A 23,891-nucleotide genomic window follows, 5' to 3' on the forward strand; every position below is an offset into this window, starting at 1 on the left:
TAGGGTTGGCCCGAAACCCGGTGGGCCGGCCCGATTGACATCCCTAATAGTAGTACTATACTAAGTTGCACACTCACAACCAATAACATAAAAAACTCTCCACGAATCTAGAATCAATCTTGATTGCTCGGACATTAGAGTCAAAGACTCTCACGGATGTTAGTAATTTATTCAGATTTTAAAATAAAAAAAAAACAATTGCTACGTAAGTTCATCTAGTAACTTTATTATTTAATCCTAAATGTATAGTATAGTAAGAGCATCTACAGTTGGACGGATGTCCTGGCGGATATTCCGACGAACTTTCCAAAAACACCTCCTGTCACATCATAAGGACATCCCACTGCGCAATGACGGACATCCCCAAGGACTTCCCATAATAATAAAAATTCACAAATTCACCAAATTAAACAACGGAATTAAAATTTCGACACAAATACGGAGAAAATGCAACCACTTTATTTAAAACAAAAAATATACATAATTATTAAAAAAAATACATAGTTAAAAAAAACAACCTATAGCTTCGACAAATGCGGCCCTCGTCTCACTCCTCGTCGTCCCCGCCCCCAGTCCGTCGTAATTCTCGGGCAGGGATGGCATCCCCAAATCGCGCCATATACTGTCAATGACATCCTTCAGCATAATCTTGTATAAGGGGTCAGTCGCTGAAAGCCACTTCTCCATGGTGATTAAAAGTAAATCATGTTGATGTATGCGGGCGAGTGCGGGGAGCTCGGGATCGATCTGGGAAGGAGCTGCCGATTGGACCTCGGGTCCGGACTCGCTGGAGCTTCCTCTAGCCATCCGCATCGCGGACTTTTGCCCAACCGGGCGACGGCAGAGGGATTGAGGGGTCGGGAACTCTGCCTCGGCTTCAGGGAGTTCGTGGGAACCGACACTGCTGTTGTACTCCCCGGAGTGGTTGATCTTCGTCCGCTTCGGCCAGCCAGCTTCAACACCCGAACTAAACTTGGCGGAAGTCTGCACCACAAGATAGACCTCCCAATATTTGAAATCCCTGAAACCCAATTCACTGTCGGGGTACTGCTGGTGAGACAGAAGCTTCACATCATCGGCGGACATGCCGCTGGTTGCCGTGCGGAGGTTGTTTTGGTAGATGCCGGCAAATCAGATGAACTGCCTCCTCAGCCGCTCCCACTGTTTCCGGCATTGCTCTCCATCATGAGGCTTCCCACCTGGCGATTTGAATTGGAGGTAGCTTCGGCTAATGCGCCACCACATTCTGTCGATATGCTAGTTAGCCCCTACGTAGGGATCCTCGACTAAACTGATCCAGGCCTTCGCCAGCGCGACGCACTCCTCTATGCTCCAGATGGTCCTCTTTCTCTTGCCGGCTTCCCCCTCCCCCTCGGCCCCCGCCCCACCCTCGTTCCCCGCATGCGCAGACGAGGTAGTGGCCTTGCCCTTGCCCTTCCCTCTCCCTTGCCTCCGTGTCCTCCCTCCCGCCGATGGCATCTCAGTGGGAGAATCCCTGACCGGAGATAGCCCCAACTCCTCAAAAGAGAAAGTCTCGATGCCGGTGAACTGAGTCTCCAGAGGAGTACTCTGGGTGGAATCACTTGACAATAGATCTATGTAGGGGCGATAGACATTGTCCCCAGGTGATTGGGGGACCCCTGCCTGCTCCCCCCGTAGCGGCAGGCATGCCCTGCATCATCCCGGGCATCTGGGGCATCATCTTGGGCATCGCGGCACTCATCCCGGGCATTTGGGGCATCATCCCACACCAAGGGGGTACATATTGTAGTACCTGGGCATCATCCCCGCCATTTGGGGTTGGGGCATCATCGGCGCCATTCCGGGCATCACCCCGGACATCGGTGCACTTTCGTCGGCATTTTCCCAACTCTAACGGGAAAAGTCGGCGTTTGTGACTCGCTCGTGGCGGAGGAATTACTATCGAAGTGCTCCATTTATCTTCAGAAGAAATGAAAGTAGAGAGAGAACCTCGTTAAAACAAGTGGTGTGAATGAAATGAAATTCAACGAGCGTATATATGGAGTTTTGAAAAAAATGAAAAATTGGAAAGTCCGCCGGATGTCTGTCGTGTCAGCACAATGGCGGACGTCACGACGGACGTCCCCGGAATGCCGCGGAACTCCGGTGTCCGCATCGCACGTCCGCGTCCGCCTCCATGCTACGTAATGGCGAACGTCCAGCACGCCGGTCGGACGTCCACCGGGACGGCCGCCGTTGTGGATGCTCTAAATGGAGTATTATATGTAATTGAAATCTCACGTGGAGTATATATAAATGACATATCTAACCGAAAATTTTGGCAAAATTCTCATTTAGGTATTGTTTTAAAAAAAAATCCTGAAATGCATGAAATAGAAATATGGCCATCCTAATAGCATCTTTCATTTACAATTTGATCACGCCAATTCTAATAATGTGTAAATCATCGCCTTTCTCTTTAAACACGAAATTAACATTTGCATTTTTCTCTTTTAACGCATCATCAATAATGGCGTATTTTCTTTTATAAAAAAAAAGATCATTTAAGAAAAGAGAGAGAAAAAAATATGGAGAAGAAATAGGGGCCGGGCCCCTCTACGCCCACCCCATCTAGAAGCTCTTGACTAATTTCCCCTCTAAACAAACAACATACACAAATCACCATTTCTTCTCATTAAATCACAAAATTAACTCAATCATGACGTCACCATCAAAATCCCAACCGCAGAGGAATCGCTACTCCGAGGTGCAATTCGCGCCGATTCCTGCCATGGAAACCGACGATTCTGGTGCCATCTCACCGCCTCTGTGGAGGAACAGGAGCCCTAGTACGTCGCGCCCCCTTCTCTCGCCGGATTCGCGAGCTCAGGCGATCGCGAGAGGGCGGACGGAGCTCATGGAGATGGTGAGGCACATGCCGGAGTCGTCGTACGAGCTCTCGCTGAAGGATATAGTCGAGCACCACCACATAGCGGAGAATCAAATCGAAGGCGGTTCGGATCGAGGAGGAGGAGGAGCGGCGGCGGCGGCGGGATTGAAGAAGGAAGAGAGCAGAAAAATTGAGCGGCGATTGAGCTTCGAGGATAAGGGGTTCTTTTTGAATATGGCGTTTCCGTTTGCGTTCATGTCTAAGAGAAGGAAGAAAACGGTTGTTGTTGTCGGTGGTGGTGGTGGTGGTGGTGGTGGGAGAGTTTCGCCGAAGCCGGAAGGGTGGAAGGGCGGTGGTGAGAGAGATTGGTGGAAGAAGAAATTTACAGGATCGAGCGATAGTGATAGCAGCAGAACTAGTAATACGAGCACCGCCACCGCCACCACCACCAGCAGCAGCGGCAGCAGTGATTCCAGTGGGAGGTATGTCAAATTTAATTTTTATGGATTTTTTAATATTCAATTGTCTCAAAAATCATTCTTTTTTTTATTTTTGTTACTTTATGTTCTCAGCGTTACACAGTAACATCATTTTCTTAAATTTCAAAAATTTACTCAGTTTTCTTCGTTAAATTTTAGAAAAAACAGTGTTTTAAAAATTGTAGAATTGATCAGAATTTGATTATACCGTGTTTTTTCTTTTAATTTGGTTATACGTATATTTATTTCAAGAAGTTGGGCGTGGTGTTTATTTGTTTGATTAGGGAATCATATACAATTTGAATTAAAATCGATTGATAAATGGTTGTTAAAATGCAGGAGAAGAATTGGATTTACAACTGGTTGTTGGCAATTTTTTCAAGTGAGAAGAACCAAAAGTGCCTGATAAAGACAAAATGTTCGTTATTCTATTTCTGCTAACGCTCCATACTAATAAAATATTGGGGAAATCTTAGTGTATATTCTATGATTTTGCTGTTATTACCATTACTACTTACTATAATTATTCAACTTTTAATTGATTTCCCTTTGTATGTTTCTCCAATTGTGTACATGTTACCATCTTTTTCCATTTTTTAACCAGCAATATATAATATATCAATTTGTTTTTTTTACATGTTTTAACATTTGGGACTGCATTTATTTTATTCGATAAAGATTATATGGAAAATTTAAAACAGAATTAATGAGAACATTTGTGTGAGGTGTTTTGTTACTAAGGTCGAGAATTCCAGATGTGGTCTCAATTTCATCAATAACGGAAAAAATGACTTACTCCTTCCGTCCTAAATTAATTATCCACTTTTACCATTTTTGTTCGTCCTCCAATAATTATTCACTTTCACTTTTACCTTTACCAATAAATAAGTCTAACATTCCACTCATATTTTATTATAAAACTACTAATAAAAGTAGAACTAACTTTTATAACTAACTTTCCTTTACATTTATTAAAATTCATATCAAAATTCATATCAGAACTAAAGTGGACAACTAAGTTTTTCAAGTAACCTTCCTTTATATTTCATTTCACATTGATAATGATCCAAAATTTATGCACATATGCTATTTAAAGAAATTTTCTACTCCCTCCGTCCCAAGGTAGTTGAGTCGTATTCCTTTTTAGTTTGTCCCAAGGTAGTTGAGTCATTTCCTTTTTTGGTAAAATTTTTATTCCTTCTCTTACTTTCCTCTCTCCACTTTAACCTTTAACAAATCAATTTCTTAAATCTTGTGCCCAAAAGAAATGCCTCAACTACCTTGGGACGGAGGGAGTATTATTTAAACTTTAAAGTAGGATAGAGAAAGTAAATAATTTAGCAATCTCCAGTGTTTTTGGATTACCCAAAATTCTCTAGAAGAACACCTAACTTACGTGACCAAACTTAAACGAAAATGATCGATCTTAATAATTAATGTGACGTTAGAAAGATTGGTTCTTGATTAACAAATTTCACATCTTCGATATGACAGATATCCTTAGAAGATATTGTGCTATTCAATTCACTGATAACGATGGATATGACCTTTATTCTTTCATTACTCAAGTTACATAATTTATAAGTACATAGAGAATATTGTTGAAAAACCCACAAAATTGATCAATTTTTAGTTAATTCTTTAACTTAAAAAATGTATGATTATATCATAACATTTGTTAAATTTATTTAAAATGTTCCATAATTTTGGATTTAGGGGAAGTAGGTATGATGTGGCAAATGGAAAATAGTATGGATGAATGTGCGACTATTTAAATAGCATTGTTTAATACATCAAGTCAGCTACGTCTTTAATTTTGTATATGCATATGTCATGTTAATAAATTCAGACATATAATATGCTGAAATTTTTCATTATAAGACAATTTAGAAAAATACTATGATCAATCATTTTATAAAATTGTGAGATTTAACCATAAATTAACTAAATTTAATAGTAGAAGTTTTTTTCGCTAATTTACACAAATTTATATATGGTGTGTATAAGCATATTACTAGATAAAATGTCGAATTACTGTTGCACAAAAGGACTAAAAATACAGGTCGTAATGGGCCTTCAGTCACAGCCCAATTACGATTTCTGATAATAACTGTTGAGTAATTTGATCACCACACCACCAATCTAAATTTTTATACACAAATAAATTTTCAGAGCAACAAAATAGGAGTACACAATTAAAATCGTGAAAGTCTAAATTGAGACACTATTTAGTAAATGGAATCCAATCATCCTCACTAATGCAATCTCTTTCACTTTATTGAGTTCACAAGCTCTCACCTCACTGATGTTAAACGTTTGTAACACTTGGCTTAAGATGTACTACTAGGCTAAAAAAAATCTCCCATACCATTATTAATCATAAATTGTTATTTTGCTATGCCATAGTAGAGGACTTATATGCTACGTAACTTTCGTCCGCACTTTATGTGAACGTCGCTCTAGTTTGATGTAGTTTTAGCATTATTTGTTTCGTTTTATATATTTAGTTTGATTCTAACATTAAAAAATGTTAGTATTACATTTTAATTTTATAAGATTCATAAAATTCAAAGCTTGTTTGTTCGTTTTCTCTATAATTCAAATAGACGAATAAAACAAATAGAGCTTTGATTTCTATGAATTTTATAAAGTTTAAAATGTCCAAAATATTTTTTAAATATATTAAACTTAAATTAAATATATAAAACAAATCAAACAATGCTAAACGTGTATGAAACTCACATAGCATATCATTTCGTTACATGATACTATATCACTCTTACTTTGTTGAAATTGTCTTTTTATTAATCGCGTTACTCATTTATAATCACCACCAACAAAGACATTTCATGACGAATAATGAAATATTTGAAGAATATTCGTCAATTTTTATTTCCGATGGGTAGATGATAACTTCTATAAAACTTAAGCAATAAGTAATAAAACTGGATGTTGAAAATTTGAAATAGATAGTTAATGTCACTCGAATAAAATAACAAATTAATATTTCTGTCGACAAATCGCAAATACAAATGGAAGAGACCAAAAAGTCGCGTTTTCACATATCAGAAAGATTAATTTCATATGCACGCGTTTTCCACGTAGATTAATCGCCGGCTACCCAACTTAATTAAAAATAAAGTCAAAATTTAGAATAGTCCATGACCCTGATTAAAAATGATATGAATGGATGCATACAATTGTTCGTTTATTTTTGAATCATATCATAGGAATAACAAAATTCCAAAAAACGGTATGGTAGTTGGTTTTTTTGTACATGCATGCTAAATTATTTAGGGTGGAAAATATTTACTTCCGAATGGAAGATTCTTATTGAACAAATTTTGGCAAATTATGAAATGTGATATGTAGTTTTGATTTTTGTAATCATCATTGACCAATAGTGTAGTCCATTAAGCTGTCGTTCTGTTGGCATAACTAATATCATGAGACTATCCATCTAGGATTAAGTTATGGGATTATTTTAATTGGAGGGGGAGGCTATGACTAATTATCATGAGACTATTCATCTAGGATTAAGTTGAAGGGTTCAATCTTATGAACCAAACATGATACATATTTAATCATGAGATTTAATCTTGCCAACCGAACATCGCCTAACTGTTAATTGTTAAGAGGATAATAGTCAGGGTTGTCTTAGGATTAGGTTGATTTCAGAATTAGTATTTAAAAAAAAAGCAGAAGCGTAACTGAATCGATAGTTTTCTTTACAGTTTTGATATTGAATCAGAAATTGGTCATTTTGGTTTAGTTTAAAGTCAGCGACTATATCCAAATTTCTCAACTTATTCATTATTTTTCAAGTTTGTTGTCTCATTTTCTTGGATTAAAATTGAAATCGACAATTAACTGTAAATTTACAATTTAAAAATGTTAAAACAAAACCAAATCAAACCAAACCATATAATCTAATAAGAAGGTTTCGATTCGAACCAAAACGTTGATTGCCTTTCGATTAGGCCATCCACAACGCTGTTCCTATACCGTTCCTTAAACCACTATTTGAGGGCCCCACTGTACTTTTTTACTCCATTCCTTAACTAAGGAACGGAACCTGCAACCCTCCGTTCCTTAACCGTTCCTTAAATTACTATTCATTCAATTTCATTTTTTTTTATTTCCAACCCAATTCAATTTAAATAAACACACTTTATTAAAAAACAAACACACTTTATTAAAAAACACACAACATTAAAAAAAATTACAACTTAAACTTAAAAAATAAAAAGCACACAATTAAAATCCTAAAAAAATAAAAAGCACACAATAAAAATCCTAAAAAAATAAAAGTACACAATTTTAATAATTTCATCCGCCAAAATTTGCCCAAATGTGCTCAATTAGATCCTGTTGGAGTTGGGTGTGGGCACTAGAGTCGCGTGTCCTTGCACGAATAGATAACCGTTCTTGTATAGACGGATGCGCTCCACTTCGAGGCGGACTACTTGCGGTTGAGCTTCTGGGGGATTCGTCGTCGAACCAATTTCCCGCCTCGGGTCCTTCGTCTTGGACAATCATGTTGTGCAAGATTATGCACGTATACATGATGTCGACCATGTTTTCCATGAACCACGTACGAGCCGGGGCTTTGATGATGTTGAAGCGTGCTTGGAGAACCCCGAACGCCCTCTCCACATCCTTGCGAGCAGCCTCCTGCTTCTGCGCAAAAAGAGCCTGCTTTGGGTTCGCAGACCCACTGCACGTCTTCACGAAGGTAGGCCACTTCGGGTAGATGTCATCGGCGAGATAGTACTCCATTTTATAAAGCCGGTTGTTGGCGACGAAGTTGATGGCCGGCGCTTTACCATCCAAAACTTCGGTCAAGAGGTCGGACTAGTGGAGCACGTTTACGTCGTTGTTCGACCCGGGGACCCCGAAGTACGCGTGCCAGATCCAAAGTCGGTAGTCGGCAACGACCTCGAGTATAACGGTTGGGTGGGTGCCTTTGTGGCCGCTCGTGTAGGACCCCTTCCACGCCACCGGGCAATTCTTCCATTGCCAGTGCATGCAATCGACGCTGCCGAGCATCCCGGGGAATCCGTGCACTGTTTCGTGAAGGTCGAGCAGGAACTGACAATCGGCCGTGCTTGGCCTCCGGATAAATTCGTCGCTGAAGGCTGCCCGAACGCCTTTGCAGAATTTGAGCAAGCACATTCGCCCAGTGCTGTCTCCGATGTGGAGGTATTCGTCGAACATGTCGGCCGTTTGTCCCGTCGCAAGCTGACGGATTGCTGCAGTACATTTCTGCAGCGTCGTGTGGCTGGGACGGCAGACCGCGTCGAACCCTTCCTGGAAGAACTCTTCCCGGGCTGCCAAAGTATTCGCGATGTGGAGAAATAGCGGTTTCCCCATGCGGAAACGGCGACGGAAGTACGTATCTCCCCAAACCGGGTTATCGCAGAAGTAGTCGCGTACTAACCTTGCGGCGCCTTCCTCCCGGTTACGATGGATGTACGTACGGGAGCGTCGTTGGGGCGGCGCGGCTTCTTCCGCCTCCCGTCGTCGATCTTCTTCAACTGATTGTTCCAATATTTGACGCATTTGTTCATAAGGATCCATTAGTTTGATTAAATTTGGGAGAAGGAAAATAGAGTTGATTTGAGATGAAAATTGGGGTGGAAATAGAGAGGAATAGATGTGTGTTTGTGATTGAAATGAGTATGAAATAGGAGTATTTATAGAGAAAATAAATAAAATAAAAATTAAAATAAAAATAAAAAATGGATATAAAAAAAACGGTCTCATTTTTTTTTTATTAAATTCGAATTTAAAAAAAAAATGAATTATTGCGTCACCGGACGAAGCCCACTCGCGGGGCAGCGAGTGGGCTTCACGCGTCGAATGGGAGGCCGCCACGTCGCCTCGGCGCGTGGCGGAACGTTCCGTTCCGCGTTCCTCCGGAACGGAACGCGGCACGGCATAGGAATGGCGACGGCACGGAACGGCGACGGAACGCATCCCGCAACGCGTGCCGCCGCGGAACCGTTCCGCCGGAACGGCATAGGAACCGCAATGGCACAGCGTTGCGGGTGCCCTTACGGTTAACCGGACATCGATAGATCCCTATAAATAGCCGAATAGGCAAATGATCAAAGCGTGTTGTGTTGCCCCTTTTTATTAAATACTCCGTTAGCCAAATAGACCCTTATGTTGTGTAGAATTTTGATTTTGCTTAACGCTCAAAGGTTGAAACTTTGGCACTCGCTTTGCTCGATCCCACAAAACACGCACTGATATATCATTTCTTCTCAGACACAAGTCACAACACATCCTTCCCTCCTTCTCTAGACTAAATAAATTGCTAACACATACACACACACAACTAATCCATTTTGTTCTGTCCCTCTTTTGACTTGGAAGGACTTGAGGCTTCTAGCAGGTAAACCTCGAAAGATCCTTGCTTTTTTCATTTATTGATTCATGTAGAGCTCTCACCTTCTTAATTTGATTCTTGATCCTCGTTGTTTCATATTTGAATTGTGTATTTTAGTAAGAAAGGTATGATCTTTGAGGTGTTCGTGCACTGTTTTCTCTGAATTTTGTGGCGCTGGTTGATTTTAAGATTTTGGGATTTCTTTTCTTGTTGAGTGTTGTTTTACGTTGTTGAATTTGGATTTTGGGGCTTTTGTTTGTCTGAATTTTGGTTATGCATTTTGCCCCAATTTCTTTCATGAAATGCTTTTAGGTTTGGTGGGATAGAAGGATTTAGATATTGGATTGCTGAGATTTTATGTTTCTCGTTATCTAATGCTTCTACTGCTTAAGGTTTACTCCTTATAAGTTGGATATACTTAGTTAATAATATGTGTGGTTGTTTTTCAAAATTTTCTGCATTTTTTTCTTTTATATATATCCATGTATGCTATGTGCTGATGTATCCATGATTTTCTTGATTGTCCTTGGTGGCTTCTAATTGTTCGGGTTTTAAAGCTCAATTTTGTCGTCCTTGATGAACTTTATCCAATATTTGCTTGCCATTTTTCTGTTGACATGTGTTGATTTGATGACAGTGGTTTTAATTCGATATTTTTTTAGGTATCGGAACTACATGTCAATACAAAATAGACAAAATATGGCGAATGCAGCAGCTGTTGCTGAGAGGGCTACTAGTGATTCGCTGATTGGTCCAGATTGGGCTGTGAATATAGAGCTATGCGATTTAATAAACATGGATGCCGGGTATTTTTTCGTTTAATTTAATGGGTGTCACTATCTGTTGAGTAATAATCTAGATGAGGTGTTAATTCATTTATTCTGATTAGACGGATTCATTTTCCAGGAGGCAAGCCAAGGATGCATTGAAGATACTCAAGAAAAAATTGGGGAATAAAAGCCCTAAAATACAGCTCCTTGCGCTGTTTGTAAGTTTTCCGTCGTCTCTTATACTGAAAATCATGAACAATGGAATTTACTATTCTGAATTGCATTGATTGCTCCTATCTTTCTCGATTTTTTCGCTAAATGCATGTTTAGTGCCTCCATGCAATTCCAACTAAATGAGATTTTATGAAACCATATTGTTATTCCGTAATTATTTCATCAACCTTCTTCCATAATCAAAGTATTGCTAGATCATGGATAAAAGTGAAGTCTTTCTTCATCACTACCATGTAGCAATAGGAATCGCACCCGATGCAATTGGGAAGATATTTAGATATGAATATGGATTTCATTTACGTACGAATATAGTTGTGTTGGATCTATTAGTGCATGTAAATTGTAATACATGTTGCTGATTTTAGAAAACGACACAATTTGAATGAAGTCCGTTATGATTCAGGTACTGGAGACTCTAAGCAAAAATTGCGGGGAACATGTGTTTCAACAGATTGCTGAGCGGGATATCTTGCACGATATGGTCAAAATTGTTAGAAAGAAGGTACTGTACTCATTTCCCCCTCCTTTGGTGTATCTGGATCCCTCCTCCCTTCCACACAACCTAATGGGCTTTATCTTTTTATGATTTACATTTGCAGCCCGATTTAAACGTGAGGGAGAAGATCCTGATTCTGATTGATACCTGGCAAGAGGCTTTGGGGGGACCGGGAGGAAGGTTTCCCCAATATTTTGCTGCTTACAACGAATTAAAGGTGCTTAAAAATTTAGGACATGTCTGCTTCTTTCTAAGCCATATATATGTAACCTATAGACAAACTCTGTGCATGGTAGAGGAAATTAGGCTTACATATGTATGATATTTCTCCTGCAGAAATACTTAAAAATCGACATAAATGTCTTGTTTGAGGGGTGGTGAGTTGTGTTTAAGCTATATGCTTGAAGGATTTGGTAATTGTCTGTTAACTACACTCTTCAAACATCATCCAACAGCATCTCTAGTTTTCTAGACATTGCACATTTTGACGATGATACACTACTTTTGGCAAGGGTCTAGAGCTAGCAAACGGTCACTTAAGTATTCTCATAATTAAGTTACTTTAGCATTCGTTAATCTGTTCCTGGAAATATGTTTGTATGATTGTATCAGCTTTTTGAGTGCTGTGCTGTCACTCTTGATTGAAGTTCTTCTAATCTTAGCTATTTATTTATATTCTTCGTGTTTTGAATTTTGTAGTCTGCTGGAGTAGATTTCCCACCTCGAGAGGAAAATAGTGTTCCATTGTTCACTCCTCCTCAAACACATCCAATAGTTCAACCTACTTCTCCATATGAGGAAGCGGCTGTTCAAGCCTCTCTCGAATCTGATGCTTCTGGACTCAGGTACACACTTTTCATTTATTACTGAATTGATTTTGTCCATGATATCAGATCTTGCACGAGGGTCTGTTTTATTTGCATTCCAATTAATATATCTTCAACTTCCATATGGTAGAATGTGTAGTTACAGTCGTGTATCTGATTAAAAGTGATGGGTTTGAATGATTGAATTAGCAATGCTTCTCTAGGTCAAGATATAATTGGCAATTTGGCACTATTGTTTAAACAGAATCAACACCAATTTATGCCGTATATTTTTGGAACTTTAACTCCTTCAACGAAGTGACCGAACATCAGTTGTAGTTTTCTTTTATACATTCTTGTTGTCATGTCATTTATGCAGTTGAATTCGGCAATTTGATTATAATGAGTCCAATTCTCAAAGTGACTGTATATGACATGCACACATACCTAGAAATTATTGGTGCCTATCATTTTCTTCTGTGGTGTGCGAAACTACACATCTTGAATTTGTACAGCTTTTCTTTTTTCTTAGCTTGCCAGAGATGCAAAACGCGGAGGGAATTGCGGATGTTCTTATGGAAATGCTGACCGCCTTGGATCCAAATAATCCACAGGTTGAACTTCTTATTCCAAATTATGTTATGTTATGACATCTTTGTTGAGAATTGTTAAACTCTTGGTTTAGTTTGAAATAGTAATTCAATATAACTATTAAATCATAATTGTACTTAAAGAGTATATATTGATACTTCAATAATCAATATATATACACTTTAAATACTTAAAATGTGTTCACAAATATGCTTTAAGGTATAGCAATCTGATTTTATTTTCTTTTGTAAGATTACTCACTGAGGCTGTTTAACATAAATATTGTTATAATATATATTTAACTGAAACTATCAGTTTTCTGGAGTATAGGGATTGAAGGATGAGATCATTGTCGACTTAATTGATCAATGCCGTTCATACCAAAAGCGAGTCATGGTTCTTGTGAATAATACTGTGTAAGTGCATCTGACTCTTGATCTTTATTGGTCGTGTTAAAGTAAATCAGCTCGGTGTATTTACTATTGCCTTTTCAGAGACGAAGACCTTTTGTGCAAGGGCTTGGCTTTGAATGATAGCTTGCAGCGAGTTGTCAGTAGACATGATGACATTTCCAAAGGGACTCTAGGAGCTTCTGTGACGAGTACAGAAACTCCAGTCGCACCTCTTATGAATGTGAATCACGAAGATGAAGAGTCGGAAGATGATTTTGCACCGTTAGCTCGCAGGTAACATGTCTTCTTCTCTTTGATATGAATTCTTGTATATCATTTATGGTCAATCTCCTTGCCATTTTTGCTTTATTTTGCTATCTAACCTGTATGTGTGAATCTAAAACAAATTTCTAGATCGTTGAGGGACACTTCACAAGGACTAGACAAGAAACCGACAGTTGTCAAGAACGACATGAGCCCTTTTCTTCGTCCTCAACCATCATCCAAGAACCCTGTTAGTTCAGATTCTTCTACGGCCGACTATCTCAGTGGTGACACCTATGAGGCAGAACGATCCTCCAGAGCATCGGGATCTGCAGGTACTCCGGTGCCAGCTCATTCAAGCAACAGCCAGAAGTCGACTCCTCCACAGAATCCGACAGTGTCCTCTCCCTCTGATGATTTCATCAACCCCACTGCATCGATGTTTGCTCCAAAACCAGCGTATGACGAACCTGCCCCTGCAAGCAAATCGGCCGACAGTTTGCCTTCAGCTCCTTGGGATGTTCAACCTGGCAACCTTCCACCTCCACCTTCCAGGTACAACCAGAGGCAACAGTTTTTTGAGCAAGGCCATACCCCCGGTAATGGGCCATCTCATTCTAGTAGTGGATCGGGATCTTCTTATGACAGCTTAGTCGGGCAAACCCAGAATCTCTCTATCAAACCACCAGCTCAATCTAAGCCAGAGAAAAGCGAAGACGCGCTCTTCAGAGACCTCGTTGATTTCGCTAAGGCCAAGTCGTCCTCACCCAAACCGAACCGCTCTTATTAGGGGGGAAATACTCTGCACAGATTGCTTGCTGTCTGCATAGTGCACATTGCTATATTATGTTTGGACCTCTGTCTATGAGATTGCGTCTCTTTTTTTATTTACCTTTGTTAATATACTTCAATTCGGCTTCTATTGTTCAACACTAAAAACATTTCTCTTTTGTTTGTTTAATTGAAGCTTGCATCTTATATAAGTTTTCTTTATATAGCTGAACTGTTGAAACACATTCATGATTCTTGAACAATTTTGTGATGAAAAAGAGAGAATAATCTTCTTTGAACAAGAATTGACAGTCAAGAAATCATATGAATGAGTTACACAAAGAATCAAATTCCAGCTGATATTGAAACTCAACTCATCATCCAATTATGTGTTTTTGAAACCTCACCGGCTCGGACCCTCACTCTCATGCTTGTCTCCTTCTTTCTTCTCACAGCAGGAAGGTGACGAGTGCTTGAAAGATCGATTTTGGGCTCCCCCAAAACCCATGAGCACGTGACGTTTCCTTGCTCGCATACAAGTAGCCATTTATCATATCTACTCCTTTCCCCTGCAAACCACCAATTTTTCAGACAAATATGATTCCAAACCAGTTTGAAGCTGTAATATTCACCTGAGCAGCGTTCTTCAACGGCCCCCAACACTCCATACGGTTATACTTGCTGGAGCTAGAATGGAAATACACTCTCACTAAAGCATCCATTAGTTGGCGATGCTCTCTGAAAAACTCCGCATCTCCATACAAGACGGCTTCAAGAACCTGCAAAATTTCGACAGTGCCACATTTTCTCATCCGTTAAAGCAAGCACCAATGCAGGAAGTTAAAGCTAAGTAGCTACCAATGGCAATTCCTTGGAGAATATGAGGTATCTGAACTCTGCAGCCATGGCGGAGAACACGTTTGGTCCACTGACATAGCAGTGAACATTGAGGAACAGTTGGCCATTCACATTCGTCCATTCAGCCACAACGTCATCTTTATTATACCAGCCTTTCAACTGCACCAAGTGGTCTATGCTTAGAGAGGTTCAACTTAATAGAGCATCAAAGGAAGTAAGCAAGCATTACTTGATTGCGCGGGATAATGTTGGAAACGGTTAGCGTGAGATCAGCAGTGAAGTCGCAGTGGGAGAGAGTGTAGGTTCTTGGCACCACTCTGGTTTGGTTGCACACTTGGTCTCCCACAAACAAAACTTTCAGCTTTGATGCTTCAAATCTTGCTGGGGGGCCTAATAGCCTTGCAGCCTACATCATCACATTCACATACATCTCATCAACCCAAACAATAAACAAGTGTTTATTACTCCACTATTGAGGATTAAGGCCCCTTGATTCACATATCCAATTGAAATGAAGATAAAAATATTCAATCACATACTCTATTAAGCACAAACCACAGAAAAAGAGATGCATTTCAAAATTTCAACACCATTTTTCTTGATTTTGTAACCCTAGATACAGCCAAGGGAAGAATCTCAACAGCAGATATATAAGCCTCAACTATCAATTATCATCATGCTCATTTCATATTTTCTCAATTAAACACACACAGAGAGAGAGAGACCTGGAAGACAAGAGAATTGTAAGATGGGGTTGTGTGAGTAGGCAAAGAGTGTGGGGGTGAAGTAGTATTGATTTTGCAGTTATGAATATAGCAAGGTGAGAATGCAGCAGCCATGGAATGCATTACTCATTCTCTTTTTTGCATCACTTGTTTCTCATTTCCACCAATCTTCCTCCTCTCTCCCAATGTGTGGTTTGTGAAAATCTAGAGAGAGAGAGAGAGAGAGAGCAGTTGTGGACAAGATGAACACACATTGGTAAGGAAGTTGCAGTGGCAAGAATGAGGGTGATGTGGGGCCTACAAAATCCAAGCCTCACCAATGGCATCGCTTCTTTTTCAACACACCCCCTCTAAGGGACAAAAAGGTGATTCGCTCACCCCAGGCGCCCCCATAACCCGGCCCGACATCGCTATGGAGGGGTTCAAACACAGTACCTCAGCGGCCCATTAGGTGGGAGGAACTTACACGGGTAACCATCACACAAGGAGCCACCACAGTGGTGAAACTCCCACACTGCGGCTGCCAGCATTCGATCCTGTCTGCTTAGGGACAATCTACCACCCAGGAACCAACTGAGTTAAGCCCGTGCGGGCACAACACACCCCCTCTAATTTACACGTAATGTGGCCTGAGGCTGAATGGACTTAATTGGGCCCTGACCGCATTGGGCCAAACCCAGCTTTTGACCCATTTGCAAATAGCAATACTTGATCTCATCATTTTTAAAATTTAAAAAGATGTGACTGAATTCAGTTATGTTTTATCATCATTATCAGGATATTTTGTTACCAAATTGGAGGGTTAAAGTCGAACTCTACAAACAGACCATTTGCAAAGAGGATGAATCTAGATATCGTCTTCCTAATGCACCATGTTTCATCTAAATACATCATCCTTCATTTAAAATTACAATTGAATGTTAGTATAAAAGTATTAATAATAAATGGATGACATAAATTTTTTTTGCTTCCCTTAAAATATGGGATGCCATGCCACAATCCTTTTGGCGTTTGACACAAAATGCATTATTTTGACAAAAGTGATACTAATAAAGATACACCCCCCGTGCGCAATTATTTTTTTTATTATTAAATGCCAAAAGTAATTAAATGAAATCACAATGACAAAAAATAATTAATCAGACAGCCCCACAAAATTTGAATATTAAACTCTGGACCACCACTTGGGGGAAAGGTGCATTTCTCCACCTTGATCCAACTCCTCGTTGTCTACATTCAATCATGTATATACGTAGAGATTTTTTTTTTCAATTTTCAAAGCTCCTTAGGCTAGATTCTTTGTAATTGATCCACTTAAATCAGGATATAAATCATCAATAGTATTACAATACAACTATACGAGTCATATTCTTAAAAATAACACATATATCTAAAAAGAAGAGCTTCACTAAAACATACTACAAGTTTCTTAATTAATAGTCTTGGTTGATCACTAAAATGAATATTTTTTCTATAATAGATAAAAACCAAGGCTTCCCTTTACTAAATGTCATGGCTTTTCATGAAGAGTGATGCTAAATGGCCATAAAAAGTTAATTTAGTCCATTTACATGTATAAAAAAATTAGAATTACCGATATAAACTTATATGTGTGTGAATGGACTTGTGAGTTGATACTTATCTTTGAATTCCATTACGTAAAACACATTAATATCACGAATTATTGTATACGTTGAGCAACAATCAAGAAATGACAGTAGTAATAAGTTGAGCAAAAACTACGAAAGAACAACACTAACATGTTGAGCAACATATAATGAAGATTATATAAAAGTAAAATCAAATAGTATTAAACCAAAAATTTGAAAAAAAATCAATTTTTTTTGTTATTTACTTAATTTATGGCTGGCCATAATGTGGCCGCATAGCATTATTCTTTCATGAAACATAAAGAATTTAGACTTTGACGATATGTAAGAGACATTACCCACTGTCACCAATTTTCTTTATTTGTGAATATAAATTTATCCCTTAGTGCTAAAAAGGAGTGGACAAAGAGTTTCACATTCTACTCTTTTGAACTGGGCTCTGTCTCCCTATTCTATTGCCTACCTATTATTCTAACCCCTTCTCTCCTCATGCTTGCATGATTGGATTTCAAGAATCAAAAACAAATTTTATTTCTTGCTTTTAAAAATTTACGTACTACTCCCTCCGTCCTATAATAGATGTCACACTTTCCTTTTAAATTTGTTCCATAAAAGATGTCATATTTCCATTTTTGAAAAAAGTTCTCTCTCACATGAATATAAAAATTATATTTTCTCTTTCCATTTAACACAAAAAACAAAACCTCCTCAAATCTCGTGCCGTCGCACAAGTGTGACATCTTCTGTGGGACGGAGGGAGTACTTATTATAAACTCACATGAACACACCATAGGGGTTAATTTATCTGAAAATTCTTAATCTTTTGCCAAATAATGATATTGCATATCAACTTTATTTTTAAAATAATTGAACTATTGATTTGTTTTTATTTTGCAACCAATTAAAATTTCTAACGCTAAAACGACGGATTTAGGAAGCAAAATGATCACAGTCTAAATTAACTATTTCATTTGCTGGATTAGAATTTATATAAAGGAATATGAAATAGAAGGGAGATAATGTGAAATGAAAAAAATAGAAATGAGATGAAAGGGAGTACAACAAATGAAACTATTTAATCTAGTTTTCAAACTTATTTGCAGCATGAATTGTACATACACATTCTATTTTTCATAAATTTGTAAACCCTATTTTTTATGATAAAATTCAGCATGGAGATACATAATTGAAACACATATACAACAATCAATCAAACAAAAGTACACACATTCCTCAGCGGAACCAGTGATTGTTTTTTCTTCACTTTGACAAATCTGTGTCCCCAGTTAAAAGAATGACTAGTTCCTACTACAGTGGTGTCATGTGTAATTGAATCATTCCTCAACAAATGCTGCATAAGTTGTTGTCTGATTGGATAAGATAAGAAAGAAAAAAGGCATCAAACACATAATTCCTTAACAAACTCACCCATTATTCTATTACAACACTGTCTTCTTAGATTGCTCAACATGTCTGCTTATTCCTCTCATTAAAAATCCTGATTCCTCACAAATTCTTCCACTGCATTTCTCTCTCCCTTTGTGAACCATCATGTCTGTTTCTTGGAGGCACAAGTGCTTGGTTCTGAGCTTGCTTGCTCTTGTTTTCATGTCCGAAGACGCGAGAACGCCTAAGGCGTATAGCTGGGAGCAGATGCTGCCTAAGAAGCTCCACACGCCGTCCTCAGCTCCATCGAAGGGGACGAACTCTGTGTCTGCATCTTCTACAGCTGTGGAGATGGATCAGAAGCGGCCTTCTGATGGGAAAGTTTAGCTGTTGGCTCCTTAACTTGTCTGAAGGAGATGAATTGTATAGATTGGGTAAGATAGCATAGCAGCAGCCAGAAAGAATGGCTTCTTTTTGTTGATCCTATGAAGAGGGTGATGGAAATGATAGTGTGTAAGTAGAGTGTGATTAATGTATTATGATAGTCTTGATTAGGTTCTAACATGGAAATTTAGGGGAAAGGTGGTGTAAGTGTGAATTCTTTTTTCTCATGTGAAATAAATAGTACACAACTTTTTTATTAAGATCATTAGTGTGATTTTCTTGGCTTTGGAAACTTAATCAAAGAGGAGACAAAATATTTGGCAAAGTTTTCTTCACTCGGGGCTTATAATACTTTCCCTTATGATATAGTAGTAAACATGTAACAAATTGATTGTCTAAAAAAAGAAAAAAAAGGCGCTTATTGATTCTTACATGGTACTTACTCATAAGTGATATTTCAATCAAGTCAAATATTTGCCATTTCACTATTCAGTGATTAGAAATTTAGAATTGCCTATGTAATTAACTAATGACACCCATTCTATTAATTTAGTTTTTAAAATTATAGGCCTAGTGCAGGAACATAGTTTGAGGTTTCATCAATACTGATTTGGAGATTAAATGCTTGTGCCTTGTGTAGTGTTGGGGAAATGAAGTAAGTAAAGAGATACTACTTAACTAAGAGTAGTGAATTACTTGCGTCGGAAAATTTAAAAAAATAACAATTTAGGACTCAAAATAAAGCGTTCTTAAATTAAGGATAAATTAACTTAATCTCTTGCTATTTTAGGACGCTTCTATTTGTGTCCTTTAATTTTAGTTGACACACAAACAATAAGGATACTTTTGGAAGCATTGGTGATATATTTATAAACACAAATTAACTTCTTTAACTGCATTAAAAAATATCATTAATAAATTTTTTTGTTGTAGTGACTGCATCACATTGCATTAGCAGCAGCATTTCCATTATATATTTCCAACGTACGTGGCAAGAGTATTTAATTTCATTTTGTGTCTTCTTTTTCCAACCGCATTTGGAATTTCAAATCATGTTAGTGCAATTTTCGTATGATCTTAATTAGTGCAATGTCCACCATTTTCCCCTGACCGAGGACAACCTAACGTTCATTTAGGGTCGGCCGAAAACGTCATGGCCGCCTCCCTTGATCTGCTAAATTTTTTGAAGAAGAGGATGCCAAACGATGTCATTTTGGATTTTTTTTTAAACGTATGCTGTGAAATTACAATTTTACCCTTTACTAAAGTAAAAAAGAAAACTACTAGAATTATGTTATGGATCCGCCACTAGACGCAGTAAAGACTTGAGTATTTCAGTTAGTGGAGGACATGGACAAGGAACAGAATAAGTGTTGAAAGTTGCATTTTCTCATCGCGATCATTCCACGCAACTAGAAAATACACAATACACACATATATATAGATAGCAAAAGTGCAGAGTGGTGGTATTGAGAGGTAGTAGCTAGCATATTGAAGAGAGAAGAAATGTCAGTTTCATGGAGGCAGAAGTGTGTGGTTTTGAGTATAATTGGTGTTATTTTGATGACAGAATCAAAATTAGGGAAGCCATATAATTGGGAAGAAATGCTGCCCAAGAAGATTCCTCCACCCTCATCTCCATCCAGAGACACTAATTCCTTCGCTGCATCTCCTAACCCTTTTAAATCAATGGAGATGGTGATGGATCACAACCAATCCAAAACATGACACCCCGGTATATAATTTTCCATTTTTAATTACTACTACTACTACTACTACTATTTCAACAAAGAAAGCTAAGTGAATTGTTGTTTGGTATTATTATGTGTTCAGTATTTTCCGCTTACGTCCAATCACTTTTGTGTTATAACGATTATTTTTGTGTTGAGTAAACATTGTTTTTTATTATGATGGTAGCATCATAACATGAAATTTAGCTCATCAAACTCAAAAACAACATTCAACCTCCAATTCTAACAAGAAAATAAATAAAATTTTGAACAAGGGACAATACACTCTTTTCACTTTTCAATTTATGAAACTAAGGATTACAATACTACTACTCCTAATTAATTATAAGAAAACAGAACTATTCACGAGCTTAGAACTTACAACAAGTGCCCCTAAACAATAGAAACAGCACACCAAGATTAAAAAAAAGTGTATAAACACAAAATGATGAGAGCACACAAAATCCATGCAAAACCTAACAAAAAAAATCAGAGAAAAATGAAACAATCCAAGGCAATATGAGGATTATCAATATCCTCCATCACAGCATCTATTTCTTTACCTTCAATCTTACTACTAATATGCTCACAAAATCCATCAATTTTCCTCACCGAAGAATACACACGCCTCGTGCTCAATTCAGCCTTTGGAGCCCGAAAACTTTCCCTTTTCGGAACCGCCCCTCCAAAACTTACCCTTTTACTCCCTCCGGACACAGCCGGTTTCCCGTTATAACCACTTTCCCGAGATGGAAAGATTCTGTTACCGTCGCCGTTGAATCTCCGGCTCGGAGAAGGCGACCGGAGGCCCATATTCTTCTCTTTTCTGAAGCTCTTCTGCCTCACCAGGGTCGGAGAGGCCGCACGCGCCCTCTTCTTAGCCACTGGCACCGGCGACGGAGGGAGATTCCGAGAAGGAATCTTGTTAGAAAATAACGCCGTTTTGTCGACGTTAAGTCCGGCAACAGCGGGTGAATTTTCCTTGGCGCAAGACCTCAGGAATTCGTTCGAGAAAGAGCGGTCTTTCGATAGACAGTTAGTCGAATAAGAAGACGAAGAAGAGGAAGACAGCGAGGAAGCTGATGTAGCGGCGGTGGAGCATGAAAATGACGAAAAAGAAGCTGTGGAAGAAGTTGGGGAGAGAGGCTTGTGTTGGGGCATTATGGTAATTTCGGTCGGGGGAGGATCTCTTGAGATTGCGACCTTGTCTTGTACTACCACATCTTCTTCCTTGGATTTCTTCTTAGGTTTGCATTTGCTAATGCAAGAACCCATTTTTTTTGTTGAGTTTTGAGGAATTTTTGAAGGGAATATGGAATGGGTAATGTTGTGTATTGTAATGAGAAATTTTGTTAAAGGGAAAATGAAAAAGGTGTTGGGTGGAATTTTGCTTTATTTTGGGTGTGTGACACTTTTTCAGATTTTTGAAATTTGTTGCCGGGATGTAACGGTTATTTGGGTCGAAAATATTGGTAAGTAATGATGAATTACTTCATTCTTTATTAAGAAATGTCGAGCGACATTTTTTTACCATTATTCTTTTCTTAGAATTTTGTACCGTTATACTTGTCCTAGTTCTTCATTTTTTGAGTGCTTAGTTTATTTTTTTTCTTGTTTAATTGCCATATTTGCTAGATGGTTTAGAGAAAGACATGAACAATCCAACATCCAACGTGGGTATAGTGAGCATTCGCTCACAGAGCGCGCCTTTTAGTTATATAAACTTACCAAAATTCTAGTTTCTATACAATTTAACTCAAATATGTATTATTGAATACTCCACAAGACTACTCATATGACCTATATATGAATTAAGTTATATCACCATATAGGACAAGTAGGGGTTTGCCCAATTTTGACCATCTATTATGGAGTAGTATTACAATTTGACATTTTACATTGACATATGTATAGCAATATTTACGATTTACTAACATTTATGATATCTTGAATTCTATGAATCATTACACGTTCTCCGTCAAAATATCTATGCAACAAATAATATCACACAACTTAATAGTAGTAATACCAATAACTTCTCCTAAATATTGCAGATATGATCTATGATCACAAGGTACAAATGGAAGAAAGCGTCACTCTCTACTATTCAATTTATTAATAGAGGGAAATCTCAAGCACTATATATATAGACTACACATCTAATTACAAATCTAAATCTATATATATAGACTACACATCTAATTACAAATCTAAATCTAAATCTAAATATGTATAAAAGGCGAGTTTTGGCCATTATTTAAATATTTATAAATTTGATGCAAGATTTTAAATAGTTATTACTTATTAGCTATGGACCTTTTGAATAAAATAAAAGAATCATAGTAGTAGGATTTGATGTAACTGCCAATCGTAATTATTTAGCATCTTATTGCTTTTCCATATTTAAAAAAACTGCAAACTAAAATTAATGCTACAGCCTACAATTACAAATAATTATTGGTTCCACTATCAAATCAAAATAAAAATTAAAAAACGTATTAATTGGAAAAAAAACGCATTAGTTGGAAAGAAACTCGTATTGTCATCACACGATTTAGTATTGCAAAGTGAAGAACATTCATCATCGCTTTAATTTATAATAAATGCCAATAACACTCACTAAAAATCATTTACTGTTGTTTTTTTCAAGGTTCTTACTTTTATATATTTTTCTAGAATTGCATTTTATTATTAGATATCCAACAACTTTAAATCAGTACAAATTTTAATAAATAATAGTATTACTACTCAATTTAATTTCAAGTAATTCCGTTACTAATGGGAAGTTATATGGTTTTCGGCACTAATTTAAATTAATTTAATTTAATTTAATTACTATCAAGACTTTGTAACGTAAGTAATTATTAGTGAAATGCCCAAATAAGTTCATTAGCCTAATTTGGTTGAGAGGTTGTAACTTAATATATACCCTAAACCCTTTATAAATATGTCTAATTTGCTACCCAGCAATACCCAATCGGTCATCAAAGTGAGATACATACGCGTTTTGAGATGGCCAAGCCCGACGACAAATCAATTGTCATTGGTGTGTGTTCCATGACAAAATGGTAGGGTTATAGAAGGCGAGTTTTGTTATTTTTTGTTTAAAGTTCTTATATAGCTGGAGTCAATCCGATATGATAGAGAAGA

General features: G+C 37.9%; 4 protein-coding genes across 4 annotated transcripts; 2 read left to right on the forward strand and 2 right to left on the reverse strand.

Moving 5' to 3' along the window:
* The first annotated feature begins 2,581 nt into the window (after positions 1-2,581).
* LOC121810891 lies at positions 2,582-3,965 on the forward strand. The gene is made up of 2 exons (XM_042211617.1): positions 2,582-3,333; positions 3,670-3,965. The coding sequence occupies exons 1-2, from the start codon at positions 2,681-2,683 to the stop codon at positions 3,734-3,736; spliced, it is 720 nt and encodes a 239-aa protein (XP_042067551.1). The 5' UTR covers positions 2,582-2,680; the 3' UTR covers positions 3,737-3,965.
* A 5,504-nt stretch (positions 3,966-9,469) lies between these two features.
* On the forward strand, positions 9,470-14,274 carry LOC121810637 (TOM1-like protein 4). The gene is made up of 10 exons (XM_042211395.1): positions 9,470-9,730; positions 10,387-10,530; positions 10,631-10,712; positions 11,132-11,230; positions 11,328-11,441; positions 11,924-12,069; positions 12,563-12,644; positions 12,952-13,037; positions 13,116-13,307; positions 13,428-14,274. The coding sequence occupies exons 2-10, from the start codon at positions 10,400-10,402 to the stop codon at positions 14,065-14,067; spliced, it is 1,572 nt and encodes a 523-aa protein (XP_042067329.1). The 5' UTR covers positions 9,470-9,730; positions 10,387-10,399; the 3' UTR covers positions 14,068-14,274.
* A 23-nt stretch (positions 14,275-14,297) lies between these two features.
* On the reverse strand, positions 14,298-15,874 carry LOC121810882 (magnesium dechelatase SGRL, chloroplastic-like). The gene is made up of 5 exons (XM_042211607.1): positions 15,632-15,874; positions 15,136-15,312; positions 14,907-15,065; positions 14,681-14,827; positions 14,298-14,617 (listed from the first exon to the last, which is right to left on the reverse strand). The coding sequence occupies exons 1-5, from the start codon at positions 15,752-15,754 to the stop codon at positions 14,498-14,500; spliced, it is 726 nt and encodes a 241-aa protein (XP_042067541.1). The 5' UTR covers positions 15,755-15,874; the 3' UTR covers positions 14,298-14,497.
* A 4,651-nt stretch (positions 15,875-20,525) lies between these two features.
* On the reverse strand, positions 20,526-22,193 carry LOC121810849. The gene has a single exon (XM_042211571.1). The coding sequence runs from the start codon at positions 22,014-22,016 to the stop codon at positions 21,231-21,233; it is 786 nt and encodes a 261-aa protein (XP_042067505.1). The 5' UTR covers positions 22,017-22,193; the 3' UTR covers positions 20,526-21,230.
* Positions 22,194-23,891: the final 1,698 nt, after the last annotated feature.

The sequence above is a fragment of the Salvia splendens genome, chromosome 1 (assembly GCF_004379255.2).
Source record: "Salvia splendens isolate huo1 chromosome 1, SspV2, whole genome shotgun sequence".
Classification (NCBI taxonomy): domain Eukaryota; kingdom Viridiplantae; phylum Streptophyta; class Magnoliopsida; order Lamiales; family Lamiaceae; genus Salvia; species Salvia splendens.